Below are 14,915 nucleotides of genomic sequence, written 5' to 3'. Positions count from 1 at the left end.
AACCATCAGGAAGAGTAGGGTGCCTGACACTGAGCTAGCCCACTGCAGGGAATATGGCCAACCCCAGGATCCATCACCCAAAAGCTTCTTAATCCCTACTCTGTTTCTGAACCAACAGAGAATAGGACTCTATTCTTATTCCCATTACTGTGGATGATGCTGGCAAAGGCCCTCTGCTCCTTGGGCTTCTTGGGAAGCTGGGAGGTCAGCTCACTGAAGAGGTTTCAAGCAAAAGCAGAGAAGTGAGTGGTGCCCACACAACCTTGGTGACTGGGTTGGGACTTTATTTATTTTATTGTGCTTTGACATATTTTCAGAATCACAAATAAATGATTTATATATTCTGTCACATTTAAAACATGTTTGTTAACACAAAAATTATCTATTCTTAATGAAAAAAAACATTTTTTAAATCCTCACCTGAGGACATGTTCATTGATTTTAGGCAGAGAGAAGGGAGAGAGATAGAGACATCGACGTGAGAGGAAAACATCTATCAGTTGTCCCCCATATATGCCCTGACTGGGGATAAAATGTACACCCTAGGTGTATGCCCTGACTGGGAATCAAACCCACAACTCTTTGGTGTATGTGACAATGTTCCAACCAATTGAACCACCTGTCCAGGGCAAATTATCTATTCTTTAAAGATTTAAGAAATCCACCAGAAACAGTATTTGTCCTTTACAGCCTTGAAGAAGAAAATACTTACATGTTTTACATTTTCTGTGTTGATTTTTTGAGGTTGTAGGGACATGTAAATCAATTTCAGCAATACATATTTTTTCTAGAAATTATCTATCTCATGAAGATTTTTAAGTTGAATAGATTTTAATTACATATTACATTCTCTTGTAATATGTAATTATTTTTCTTGTTGTTATTGTTGTTTTGCTGTCTCCAACATAAGACCTTGCTGAAAGCTAAGTGACAAATTAGATGAAGTTTCCAGGCTGGAAAGGGCTGGGTCAGACCTTCCTGTAAGCTCCACACATCAGACCCTGTAGCAGCCCCAGCAGTGGAGGTGGGGAGGATACTGCACATCCATTCTAATTGCCCCCATTCAGACAGTAAGAGAGCTGAGGCTGTTTTCAGAGGAAGACTACCCCTAACTCTGGCTTCTCTAGGTTGTTCTCTTGGAAACAGAAGTCTGGGAGGGGCCTGAGATAATATAAATTCCCTTCCCCACTCCACAGGAGTTTCTTGAGGGTTTGGAGTCCATGGGCTGAGACTGAGGCCCAGGTCCAAGTTATCCCAGGTGGCCAGGAAAAAGGGCTCTGGTCCAAGTGTACAATGACCCCTAGACACTCCCCCCACCATACACACATAGTCACTGCACGACACCCCTAATGGAGCCCTACAAGAGAAGCCTTGGGCTAGTTCCTTTATGAGCTGCTACCCACCCACGATGTCTCCATCTCTCTTCATTCTGCATCCAGCACCCAGGTCCCAAAACACTCTTCTTGGCACAGTCAACACTTCAACATAGTCCCCATGACTGGGCTTGTGTTCTTAGAAAGACACATAGCAGTGACACAGCAGAAAACATGAATGTTGTTAACATGTGCACAGTCAGGGGGTCCTCTCCAGGACATTTCAGGAGAAGAGGAGCCAGGAGCTAAGTCAATGACAAAGGAGGAGTGCTTATCCAGCAGGAATGAGGACCCTGAGTGGAAGTGCTGCTTGGGGAGGTGTCAGAGGAAGTGACAGGGCCATGTGTAACCAGGGTGCTAAAGGTGCAAGGGGCAGAGTAACACATCCCAGAGGCAGCTGGAACTGGACCAAAGCTGGAAGATGCAGGTTTTTGTAGGTATCATGCTCAGAACAGAGGTGTTTGAGGTGGGCTGGATTCTCCTGCCTCTTCCAATTAATTATCTTCAAGGCCTCGCCTGGCCTGGCTTATAGACCTCATGGTAGATGCTATTGAGAGGCTCCTTTTCTTCCAGATGTTGTTCACTAATACCCTAGAAATATAAGACAGTGTTCCTGGAGCAGCTGAGGGACAGAGGGGCTCCAGAGGTACCTGTATGGAACCAATGCTGATTATGTGCACTGCATATGAATTTCCTGGAAGTGCCCAGCACTATACTAGCCCTAATTTAAATTTTCTTAGTGTTCACTGTTCAGTTAAAGAGTTAGAAGGGCCAAGAATGACATAACTGTGTTTGACAAGCCTAGCTGAGGCATGGAGGAAACTGGGAAAGTCCAGGCTCCCACAGCTTCCAGATCTCACCTTGTCCCTGCCCTCCTGAAGCTCTCTCAGCTCTTCATAGTAGATGTCATCATTATGGTCTTGATGGTCCTCCTCCAATCCTGCACCTGAGTTATACACAAAATATAGCTTGAATCTAAGCCTTATAAACCTGTACCCTACTACTGCCGCAAACTTCAAGGTCATGGCCATGCCACTACCCCTCTGCAGGAACATTCCTGAGCACTAAAATGCAGAAAGCAAACCAAGAATAAAGTGGAGGAGGAAAGGTGTCTAGGCCTGGAAGGAGAAGTGCAACCTACCTCTTCCAGTCTTCATCTTCTCCTTCTTCTTCCCACGAGTCATCAAGAAGTACAATCCAGCTCCCACAGTCAACAGTACAGGCACAACTGCATATACAATGCCTCGCAGGTGGCCAACAGCAGTCTGTCCATGTGAATCTGCTTCCCTCACACAAAGAGAGTGAAGAAGTTTAAGGCAAGAAACAACTTGAGATACTCATTGCCAAGGGGATATAGAGAGCAGGTAGGGAAGTCTGAGGGCTCCTGGGTTAGAAGAAGAAGAGGAAGAACAAGGCAGGTTCATCCATTCAGTCAGTTCCTAAGTTCCTATATGGTGTCAGGAACATAGGGATGAACAAGAGATGGTTTTCACTCTTGAGGAGCTCATCAGCCAGAAGAGAAGACAGAGAAAATATCAAAGTCTGCCAGATAGAGGGTTGACACTCCAATAGAGGTTTACACCTTTTATGCAGATTTTCAATGGGGCCTCCCAGAGGAGGTGATGGGTAAACTCAGTCTCGAGGGAGTCTTTTGAATTTCCCAGATACTGGAGATGGGTGCAGTGTTGCAGGAAGAAGTACCACATTTAGGGAATAATCCTATAAAAAGCCAACCTCTGGGAGTGCCAGCACTCCACTGTTGCAGGAGGAGAGGGATGGGGCAGGGAGTAGCTGTGGGAAACGTGAATCAGATGGGACTTGTGGGTCATGCTCAGTGTTGAAATTCACCTGAGACATGAGATTGCGGTATGAGGAGAAGGTAATAGGGGCATTGTGCGATATTGACACACCAGATGCCTTGTCAGCTCGTGGAGGATTGGTTAGAGAGATGAAGATACACACAGGGATACCAGGGCCTTCTTTCATTCAGTAAAATACTGATTGTGAGCAAACTTTCCCAGAAGCTCTGCTTGGCACAGAGATTCAAAACAGGACAAAACATGACCCCTGTCCTCAAGTCATTCCCCAGATGGAGGAGACAAATCTATAAACAGCATTGCTCCCCAGGGTGGGTGGTCATGGACTGCTCCTTAGAGGAGAAGGTGCCTGAGGGCAGGACAGCTGCAGCACCTGCAAGACCCTGTGCAAAATAAGAATGAAGAGCCCTTTGTTCAACTTTATTGATAGCAGAGCTTTAAACCAAGAATTGGGCCCTGTATGGACTGACTCGTCACATACCCATATTGGTGAAAATCTTTCAGTAGGAGTAAGGAAGAAAAAAAAATAATCTGGAATTGGGGGAAATGATGGTAGAGGAAACAGCATAATCAGATGCTCAAAAGCTTGAAAAAGCAGAACACACTTGAGAATTCTAAACAGGCCGTTTGGTGTAAGTGAGTATGTAAGTGAGGCCAGAAACATGGGCAGAGGAATGTCTGAGCCCTGACTCCTACAGGGAATCACTGGAGGTCAAATCCTACAGATGATACAGGCAAAAGACACAATCCAATTTCTTTTTTCTGAAGACCATTCTGGACACACTCTAGATGGTGGAAGGGGGTGGGGTGGATGGCTACTTCCTGGGTCAGCAGGGGCTACAAAGGTAGAGAGGAAGGCATGGTTGTAAGAGACATTTAAAAGCAGACGCAAATTGGATGTGACTCTCGACTTCTGTATGAGGTGACCAGGTGGATGGTGGTGCTAAGTAAGATGGAGGGGAGAAAAGCCCAGAACCCTCAGACTGCAGTGCTACCTGAGCTCTGAAAAGTGCCCTTTCCCTATGGCATATTATACTCACGATGATCACAGACTTCTCCAAGGTTTGTGGTGGTATTTTTTTGGTCCATGGGGTTGCTGACTACACAGGTGAGGCTGATGTTGGCCTGGGTCAGGGGCTGTTTCAGAGGCAGGGACCAGGAGATGAAGGCTGGTCCCAGTGTCCTTGTCTCATCCAGCTCCCTGGGTGGACCACTGCTTCTCCAGGTCACATTCAGGTCTTGTGTGGCTCTTATGGGTGTGCACTCCAGAGTGATGTTGCACCAGTCTGATGTGATAGACTGTGACTTGACTAGGATCTGGGGAAGGGGCACAGGCTCTGGGGTGGGGCAGGGAGAGAATAAAGCATCATATCCTTGGAACCCATTACAGTCACACATTCTCATCCATTATCTCATTGAGCTCTGGCATCCTCCCTCTAAGAGAGTTGAAATCATTTTACAGATGAAATATAATTCATAAAAATATATGGTAAGTGATAATAAGGAAGGAAACCACTGAATTAAGCCCTATGTGATTTCACTAGACTGAGAAAGTCTTAAAAACCTCCCTGAAGAAATAAAACCTTGATCCCACCTACCCAAGCCCAGTATTCCTAAGAAATTGGGGTCTTTCCTGGCAGATGAAGAATTTTGGGAAGGAAGGACTTGTTCTGGTATAGGGCCCTTGCTCAGCTTCTCCTGCTGAGGTGATACCCAGGACTGCACAGCCCATGGTGGAGAGGACATCTGGCCAGCTCTGGGAGTCCAGAGAAAGGCCCAATGCTCTCAAAACAGACATTTGTGGAAGATGCAATGGTAACTATTGGGAAGGACAGCTGCAAGTGAGGTTAGAACATGAACTTGAACTTGAGGTCCACAAAGAGGTGACAGACTGATAAGTGGGTATTAGATATCATATGGGGACCTAAAGTTGCAAAGCCTCTATCTGTAGTACATATTTCACTATGCAGAGGGGAACTTTAGGGAAAGGAAGAATTGGCTAAATGAGTATAAAAAGTATTGCAGTGTAAACTCCTACATCCATGGAGGCTTTTAGAGCTGGATTTGTGGACTTTGTGAGTAAGGCTGCTTCATGCAGATGGTGAGTGAGAGCTGATAGGACAGGGAGGACTGTCTATATGTTGTTTCCAAATTGCGGTAGGTGGAACAGTGGTCCCCCAAAGTGTCCACATACTAATTCTCAAAACCTGTGAATATGTTAGATTACATGGTAAAGGAGAATTAAGATAATAGATAGAAATAACACTGCTAATCTACTTATTGTAAATTAAAATAAGGAGATTATTGTGGATTATCTGGATGGGACTGATGTAATTACAAGAGTCTTTAAAAATGGAAAAAGTGAGAGGTTCAGAGGGATGTAATATGAGGACTGGACCCACCATTGCTGGCTTACAAGGTGGGGGAAGGTGGCCACAGTCCGAGGAATGCAGGCAGTCACTACAAGTTGGAAAAGGCAAATACATGTTCTCCCCTATAGCCTCCAAAAAGGACTGCAGCCCTGCCAACACCTTGACTTCAGCTCAGTGAGACCTGTGTCTGACATCTGACCTACAGCACAGTCAGATGATAAACTGGTGTGGATGTAGGCCACTAAGTTTGCAGTAATTTGTTATAGTGGCTATATAAAATTAATACAGAAATTAAGTATTGTAAACTTATTCCTATAAAGGGTAATAAATGTGGCAATAATTCCAATTCCCCAAGTTCTGTTTTCCTCTCCCCATATACTGACATGATTTTATCCCAGGTGTGATTTTATCTCAACTTTGATCTCTATTTGTGGTCAAATAGACCACAATTATAGGTCTATTTGCTTACCTTAATTTCAAGGGAGCAAATAGAGACTGAAATTAGGGCCTATGTGACACTCCTAGTGACAATAAAAAGAGGTAGCCATGGGATGGGTTGAGGACATACCATAGACAGTGAGGTGGAAAACCTGGCTAAATTCTTGTCCTCCAGGAAATCTGACTCGAGCCCGGTACTGCCCACTGTCATCATGGGTCAGGTTCTCGATCCTTAGGGACGTCATGTTAGGTATATGTGCCCTCTGCCCATACTTGTCTTGGAGGCTAATCCATTTTTGTGTGTCCGCTTGCACATCGACTTCCAGCATGACTCTGTAGTTTGATTCAGGCCCAAAGCCCCATGAGATCTCTTCCAGCTTAGTTCCTGGCTCCTTAGTCACCTTGAATAACACAGACTCTCCTTGGATCCTTGTCAGAAAAACAGGGGCTCTAGAATCCTTAACTCCAGATACATGTGTTTCAGAACTCATGGCCCCAGAGCTGTAGATGCCTAGGTAATTAGAAAGAGGAAACATGAGTTTTTTTCTCATCAAGAATAAAGGATAGAACCACAGAACCCATCTTTTTAGGAAAATCCACACAATATTCTTTCTTGATTCTTAGAAGGCAGGATTGTGCTGTGAATTTGAATGTTTCTGAAATCAACTCCTGATTCTAGTGGAGTGTGGCCTTGAACAGATTAGAGATTACCTACAGGTTCCTTATAATAATAGTATTATTTAAATGAGATCATGGATGAGACAGTTTCTAAAGCAGTTCCATGGATTCCTCCCTCCCTTGTGTTCACATCCTTGTGTAAGCCCCTCCCCTAGAGTGTGTGCTGCACTTAGTGACTTGCTTCTAAGGAATAGAAAGTAGCAAAAGTGATGGGATGTCATCTAGAGATATTAGGTTATATAAGACTGATTTCTATCTCGCTTGCACTCACTCTCTTTCACTCACCTCTTGCTCGTATTGATGTTGTCAGCTGCCCCATGAAGAGGACCATATGGCAAGGAACTGAGGGCAGACTGGTCAACTACAAGGGAGGAAGAAGGGCCCTCAGGGTAACAGCCATGTGAACTGCATACCATCAGCAATCACACAAGTGAGCTTGGAAGCAGATCCTCCTCAGTTGTCCCTGGAACTCACTGCAGCCCCAGCCAAGGTCTTGATTTCAGTTGGAGAGACTCTGAGCCAGAGGAGCCAGCTTAACCACCCCTGGGTCCAGATTCACAGAAATGATGAGACTATATGTGATGTTATTTTAAGGCACTAAGTTTTGGGGTAGCAGGTTACAGAGCAATGGAAAACTAATACAATAATAAAGGTTGCTCTCTTTCCCTCTCCTTCTAGTCAGTATAGCAGTCAGGAGGTACTAGAATGTGTTGTGGTCACAATTACAATACCTCAGGGTCTTAGAGCAAGGGGAGTTTATATATCCCATACCATATGTCCCATGAGAGAGTGAGGGAGGGGTCCTGGCACATATGGTGGAGGCTCCACAACCTTGCAGCTAATTGCACCCCATGGAACCCACAGTGTTCTCACCAGCTCTCAGCTCCACAGAGGGAAGGGAGACAGAGAACCATTCATGGAGTTATCACTTCTTAGTCCAGAAATAGTGTGATCTCTGCTCATGCTTTTTGGCCAGCATTAGTGACAAGGCCCTGGATAACTGCCAAAACTAGAACATGTCGGGGAGCATATGATCATTTGGTGAGCTTTGCTGTCCCTCCCAACAAGATAGCAGTCCATTAAAGGCCATGGTTGGCCTCCCTCCCCAAGGGCTTGATACCCTTCATCTTTCCTGAGGACCAGGGAAAGTGCCACAGAACGACCTAATCCTCAAAGGATGAACAATATGCTCTTTTCAGCTGGTCAGGATCAACTTGACTGGCTGCTGCCCTCCAGGGACACAGTTCTCTCTCCAAATTAGTAAGTTCTCCTTGTATCGGACCTGTCTCCCTCCTGCTGCACTTATACCCATTCCTGGCTCTCACTGGAAGCAGAGGATAGCTCTTGCCAGTATTCATATGGAGAAGTACTTCAGGTATTCCTCTGTATTCCTTTATTTAGTAGCCTGATCAGGTATGTCCTCCAGCTGAGGCCTTCACCTCAGTCTTTTCGGCTGCCATTAAAGGACTAGGGCTCCTCATACTGAAAATGTGAGGGATCTCCAATGCCACAGGCTTTCAGGACCTTTATCAATTGTCAGTGCAAGTTCTGTTCCTGCCTTGGGCCTTCCAGGAGAGTTACAGGTATTTACTAATCAGCCCCTTCCTTCCACACCTCATGCCTCTCTGAAATGTCAGTTCAGGAAGAGGTCTGGTGCAGACACCACACTGTCCTGCAGAACATATGCCCTGGGGTGCAGGAAGAACACACCTACATAGCCCGCAGAAGGTCTATGGAGAAGAGCTGGATAAGATTGTGCTACTGGGTCCCTCTGAACAAGCTAGGACATAATGCCATGATCCAGCAGGTCTCCAGGACACAGTGCTCTATCCCTCTCTCACCAGAACCCAATTGGTCAACAAGTAGATTTTGAACTTCTCAGCCTCTAGGCTGTGAGACAATAAATTTCTATTGTTTAAGCCACCAAGTCAGCAGTATCTTGTTATGGCAGCCCTACGATCCCTGGAAAGGTGGCATCTAGGGACTACATGTTGACCCTTATGAGGGCTTCCTGGGAGCCAGGACTGGGCTCTTGGCCAAAAAAATCACTGAGGTGTGAGTTCTGGAGTGAGACAGACCTGAGTTCGAGTCACCCTCTTCTGGCTGAGTAATATTTAGCAAGTTCCTAAACTCTTTAAGCCTTGAATTCTCACATACGAACACTGGGGATGAGAACTGTAGGTACTTATGGGACTCCTGCCAGGGTAAAATAAAATGATCCATAAAAAGCACTCAGCAGTATGTAGTTGTTATTATCATTACTATAGTTGAGTCTACCCGTTACGGAATATCCACAATTAGTTGGATTTTAATGTTTTCACTGCCTGGGACAAGAGGTAGCCCATCCCCACATGAACATGATTTCCAGTCCCTGCATTTCAGCAGCTCTGTCAGATACTGAGTGTCTAATGATCCTCAAGACAACCATCAAAGCCCAGTTTCCTTTCCCATAGGCAGGCACTATTTTCAGTTTCTCATGTATTTATCCAGAGATAATCTGTGCATTTACAAGCACATGTATGCATCTCCACGTACAAGAACACACTTCATGTGTACTGTTGTGCTCTTTGACTTTCCTCATAATAACACCAGGGGTGTTCCTCACATGTAGCAACACCCCTGGTTCTGTACACATAGAAGTGTCTAATTCAGTGGCTGCACACTGTTCCACGTACAGCTCATCCATTCTGATGGAGAGTTAAGTTGCCTCTTGCCTCTGCTAACCATGCATGCTGCAATGAACAGCCTTGTATTTGAGTCTTCGCACACATGGGTGTGTATACATTTAGGATAAAATATTATTAGGTGGATATAATAGATCAAAGATATGTACATGAGAACTGTTGATAGATAATGTTAAATTGCACTCCAAAATGTATTACTATCTACATACCTAAAATAATGTTTACACGTCCCACAGATATTTATCAAACAATTTGCCTTTTGCCAAATTGATAAGGGAAAATTATATTTCATTTCACTATGATTGTTAATTTATTTTTAAATCATTTTTTATTTTTGTTTACAATTGACATACAATATCATGTTAGTTTCAGGTGTATACCCAGTGATTAGATATTACATAACTTACTAAGTGATCATCCTGATAAATTTTGCACCCATTTGACACCATACATAGTTATTAGAATATTATTGACTATATTCTCTGTGCTGTGTTTTACATCCCCAGGACTATTTTGTTACTACCCTTGTACTTCTTAATCTCTTCACTTTTTTTATCCAACCCTTACTCCCTCCCATCTGGAAACCATCAAAATGTTCTCTGTGTCTATAAGTCTATTTCTGTTTTGTTTGTTCATTTGTTTTTTAGATCAATTGTTAATAGACATGTATTTATTGCCATTTTATTGTTCATGTTTTTGATTTTTTTTCATTTTTTTTGAGAAGACCCTTTAACATTTCATATAATACTGCTTTGATGGAGATGAACTTCTTCAGCTTTTTCTTGTCTGGGAAGTTCTTTTTCTGTCCTTCGATTCTAAATGATAGCTTTGCTGGGTAGAGTCATTGCTTTTCTTTTTCTTTTTTCTTTTCTTAATTTTTATTGTTATTCAGTTACAGTTGTATGCCTTTTCTCCCCATCCCTCCACCCCACCCCAGCCGAACCCACCTCCCTCCCCCACCCCTACCCTCTCCCTTGATTTTGTCCATGTGTCCTTTATAGTAGTTCCTGTAATCCCCTCTCCTCACATGGACAGTGAGTCATTGCTTTTCATCATTTTAAATATTTTTTGCTAATCTAGACTGGTGCAACCACTATGGAAAACTGTATGGAATTTCCTCAGAAAACTAAAAATGGATCTGCCATTTGATCCAGCAATTCCACTGCTAGGATTATATCCTAAGAACCCTGAAACACCAATCCAAAAGAACCTATGCACCCCAATGTTCACAGCAGCACAATTTACAATAGCCAAGTGCTGGAAGCAACCTAGGTGCCCATCAGTAAATGAATGGATCAAAAAACTATGGTACATTTACACAATGGAATTCTATGCAGCAGAAAGAAAGAAGGAGCTCCTAGCCTTTGCAACAGCATGGATGGAACTGGAAAGCATTATGCTAAGTGAAATAAGCCAGGCGGTGAAAGACAAATACCATATGATCTCACCTTTAACAGGAACCTAATCAACAAAACAAACAAGCAAGCAAAATATAACCAAAGACACTGAAATCGAGAAAAAGCTGACAGTGACCAGAGGGGAGAGATGAGGGAATTTCAGGGGAAAAGAGTGAAGGGTTTGTAGGAACAATTATAAAGGACGCATGGACAATAACGGGGGGGGGGGGGGGAGGCTGGGGATTAGGCTGGGGTGGGGGGAAAAGGCAGAGAACTGTACTTGAATAACAATAAAATTAGAAAAAAAAGAATTAGAATTCTAAATATATATATATATACATATATTTATTTAATATATAAATATATACACATATATTTATTTAATATATATATATATTTTAGGTTATATAATGCAGTTATATATATATTTGTATATATATTGTATATATATTTTGTATATATATACAATATATATATATTTATATGTATATACATATATATGTATATACATATATACATATGTATATACATATATACATATGTATATATGTATATATGTATATATGTAAATATATATGTATATACATATATATATGTATATATTGTATATATATTTGTATATATATTTTGCTAGTCCCTTCTGGCCTGCAAAATTTCTGTCAGGAAATCCGCTGACAATCTTTTGTGTATGTTTAATCTCTTAGAGACATTTTTACCATTTTATAATTATATTGGAAATAATTTTGCATATAAATATTTTAAATTATATGTTTGAATTCTTAATGTAGACAAAAAGGCTGTTGTTTCTTTAATTGACTGCAGAAAAACCAAAATAGCATCAGTTTAAATTAAATATTTTGGATGGGCACAAGATATTTATTTCTTTTGTTACAATAATAATAATATATAATCATTACAGAAAAATTAAAGACTACAGAAAGTAAAAAGTATTGTATTGGCATCTTTATTTGTATTTACTTGGAATCTTTAAGATATATGTGTATACTGAGCATGTATGTACACCGCTGCTGTTTTGGGGTTATAATATATATATTATATAATATATAATATATATAATTATATTATATATATATTTGACATTATTACAGATGCTCCTCATTTTTTCTCCTTTGCCCCCTCCATCCAACTCCAGACCCCCCTAGCCTTTCACCACATTGCTGTCTGTGTCCATAGGCTACGCAGATGTGCATATACGTTCTTTGGCTAATCTCTTCCAATTACTCCCGACCCTTTTCCCTCTGAGATCTGTCAGTCTGGGTCATGTTTTCTTATCCATTTATCTATCTATGTCTTCTGCTTGGAGCATTTAATCGATTTAATAGTCTAGAGAGTTGTGTGACCAAGTGTGGGGATGAACCATATGAACTTCATTCCAAACATGACCAAGAAGATGAAGGAGTCTCATCATTTAGAAACAGAAGTCTTTGCCATTAACTGTTGAGGTTGAGGGCAGGAATCTATTTAAAATGAATAATGAGAATTTTGGTCTTTTAAGCAAAGTCTATGAATTAAGAAATTAAGGATGGCTGGAAGTTGAAGGCATGTGTCAATTGCCTCTGGACACTGGTTCTTTTGTTTTAATCCTAGAAAGTGAATAGAAAAAGCTAGTGCTGAAATTTGGGTCAGAGAGCTTTTGAGAGCCTAAATTTTATGTGGCAAATGCTTATCCTTGGAAGCAGGTATTTCCCTCAAACCAAGCCAGAGCTCTTTGCAATACCAAGAAGGTGATGGTTCCTCTAACCTGCCAGTGATCTGGTGGAATGTGAGGAGAGGGGTTTCTTATTTGTTGCTAACCTCCTGTTTACCAGAGGCATCACCACACCATTTTCTATAAGCTGTAAAACAAAATCCATGAGGTCACTAATTTAGAAGGGAGAAAATGTTTTCTGGATATTTGTTTGGCTTGGTTTTGTTTTATATACAAGGGCATGAAGTTGATTTCAGATGTGGAGTTTGGAAAGGTGGTTTGGATAAGAACTTTGGAAGTTTCCTTTGGATATCTGTTTCTGTCCATAAAGACATGGATGTGCATTTCTTAAATCCTCACATATTACATCTTTCAGACTGGAGACTCTCCAAAAACATGAGAGGCAATGTCACAATGGGTATGGGAAGCAGAACTTCCTTTTCACTGGCTGCCAGGATGGGCCATAAGTCTGTCTGTGGCAGAATGACAGGACAATCTTGCAGTGGTACTCTACCTTAAAGGGAAAGAGGGTTTTGATTGTGTTACACACCAATATCCAGGAATAAACAATGAAAGCGGAACTGTTGGCTGCTTAATTAAGAGAGTTGTGAAGCACTGCATTTAGAAGAAACCTGGCTTTTAGGAATGAAACCTAAACCGAATAGTGCTTATCTAGCCCCCTGAAATAACAGAGCCCTACTGAGACAATCCTTGGGCAACAGGAAGGTCAAGGTAGAGAAAAAAAGCAACTCCAGTGAGCTGTTGCTCCCTTAGAGCAAAAGAGGGGCAGCACCCCTAATACCAAATACAACTTTTGTTTTGTGCCTTTGCAACATGCAGTGTTCCTACCCCAGCTTTGGCACCTTATCATTTTGATAAGGACCTTGTTGTGTTTTTACCAACTTATAACTTAAAATGATAATATAGCCTGACCTTTTGCTGTTTTAGGACTGTGACATATTTTCCTAGTGGTCTGGCTTTAAAAAATAAATAAGGTTTAAATTTTCTTAAAAAAGATAGCCACCAGTTCTAAAGTATGTTCTTAATTCTCTCTTGTTCCTTCCAGCACTTATGGTTTCAATGGTTATGTTTAAATCTTTTATCCACTGGTTATTAGGTGTGAGACTAGAGGATCTAGAATAACAGAGTGGTCAAACTTTGAGTCAGCGAGACTTGGATTGGGTTCAGGTCCTCTATTTGATGGCTGTGTGGGCTTTAAGAGTTATTTAACATCTCTGCCTACAGCTTTGTCTTCTATGAAATGGAAATAATAAGAGAGCTTATTCCCTCATAGATTTATTATTAGCCTTTAAGAAGAAGTCAACTTTCAGCAGTATTCAATAATTGTTCCATAAATGTGAGCTGCTGTCATTATTATGACAATTATTCTTTTTTTAAAGAGTGTATTCTTGCCCTGGCTGGTGTAGCTCCATGGATTGAGTGTGGGCCTGTGAACCAAAGGGTCGCCGATTCGATTTCCAGCCAGAGCACATGCCTGGGTTGCAGGCCACGTCTCCAGTAGGGGATGCATGAGAGGCAATTCCATATTGATGTTTCTTTCCCTCTCTTTCTCCCTCCCTTCCCTTCTCTCTAAAAAATAAATAAATAAAATCTTAAAAAAAGAGTGTATTATTTTTAAAAATATTTTATTTATTTATTTTTAGTTAGAGGAAGAGAGGGAGAGAAACATCAATGTGTGGTTGCCTCTCATGTGCCCCCTACTGGGGACCTGGTCCACAACCTGCATGTGCCCCGACTGTGAATCGAACTGGTGACCCTTTGGTTTGCAGGCTGGTGCTCAACCCACTGAGCCACACCAGCCAGGGCTAACAATTATTCTTGTCCAAGTGTACCTGGGATCAGAACAAATATTCCAAGTTCCCATGGTGGAACCCTTTCCTCTCCAATAGCTGGACCTCTCAGGGGTCTTCTAGGTACAGGCATGGGCTTCAGGGAGTCAACTCCCCATGGATGCAATAACATAGGTGGCGGTAAGAAGTCAAAGTCCAGCCTGGGCTTTCCTGCTTACCAGAGCCTTGAGAATGAATGAAAATTTATTACTGTGTCAACAGCAACTGCTTCTTCATTCACTATGAGTGCCTGAGTATCTGGGCACATCTGTGCTGCCAGGGAGGGTGGTAAAGCTAGAGGGAAGGACAGGTACTTGCTATGCTCATCTAGAGATGGGAAAAAATTGTATTGTCAGTTCTATTTAGTGTGAGCGCAACGTATTGCGCTGTATTGTTAATGAAAGACAATCATGTAGGTTATGAAGTTGTCCCAAGTAAAAGTCTGGAGAGTGCCTACTTCTGTTAATGATATATATCCTTCCAGACTTTTCTTATGTAGCCACAAATACTATAAGCCTAGGTAAACACAGGACTTTTACTTGTGAATTCATTGCAGCATTCCTGATGGTCTATAAAGGTGTGCACTTTGACTCTTGCT

The 14,915-nt window shown here is 42.0% G+C and overlaps 1 protein-coding gene across 2 annotated transcripts; it reads right to left on the bottom strand.

Moving 5' to 3' along the window:
* Window positions 1-266: 266 nt before the first annotated feature.
* LOC112315685 (SLAM family member 9-like) lies at window positions 267-6,491 on the bottom strand. Of its 2 annotated transcripts, none has more exons than XM_045181524.2 (5): window positions 6,131-6,491; window positions 4,231-4,527; window positions 2,515-2,655; window positions 2,234-2,319; window positions 267-1,964 (listed from the first exon to the last, which is right to left on the bottom strand). In XM_045181524.2, exons 1-5 carry the CDS (start codon window positions 6,489-6,491, stop codon window positions 1,878-1,880), a joined length of 972 nt encoding a protein of 323 aa, XP_045037459.2. In that variant the 3' UTR covers window positions 267-1,877. The 2 variants fall into 2 exon arrangements, with proteins under 2 accessions (XP_045037459.2, XP_045037467.2); XM_045181532.2 differs by having other exon boundaries at window positions 2,515-2,652.
* Window positions 6,492-14,915: the final 8,424 nt, after the last annotated feature.

The sequence above is a fragment of the Desmodus rotundus genome, chromosome 12 (genome assembly GCF_022682495.2).
Source record: "Desmodus rotundus isolate HL8 chromosome 12, HLdesRot8A.1, whole genome shotgun sequence".
Taxonomy (NCBI): domain Eukaryota; kingdom Metazoa; phylum Chordata; class Mammalia; order Chiroptera; family Phyllostomidae; genus Desmodus; species Desmodus rotundus.
Note: the sequence above shows the minus strand (reverse complement) of the source record. Positions and strands in the feature narration are given on the sequence as shown.

Coding starts and splice junctions, on each gene's coding strand:
- LOC112315685 (XM_045181524.2), bottom strand. CDS start 6,491: ATGAGTTCTGAAACACATGTATCTGGAGTTAAGGATTCTAGAGCCCCT. Junction 2,656..4,230: donor TGGAGAAGTCTGTGATCATC/GTGAGTATAATA, acceptor GTGTGAGGGAAG/CAGATTCACATGGACAGACT. Junction 1,965..2,233: donor TTCAGGAGGGCAGGGACAAG/GTGAGATCTGGA, acceptor TTATATTTCTAG/GGTATTAGTGAACAACATCT.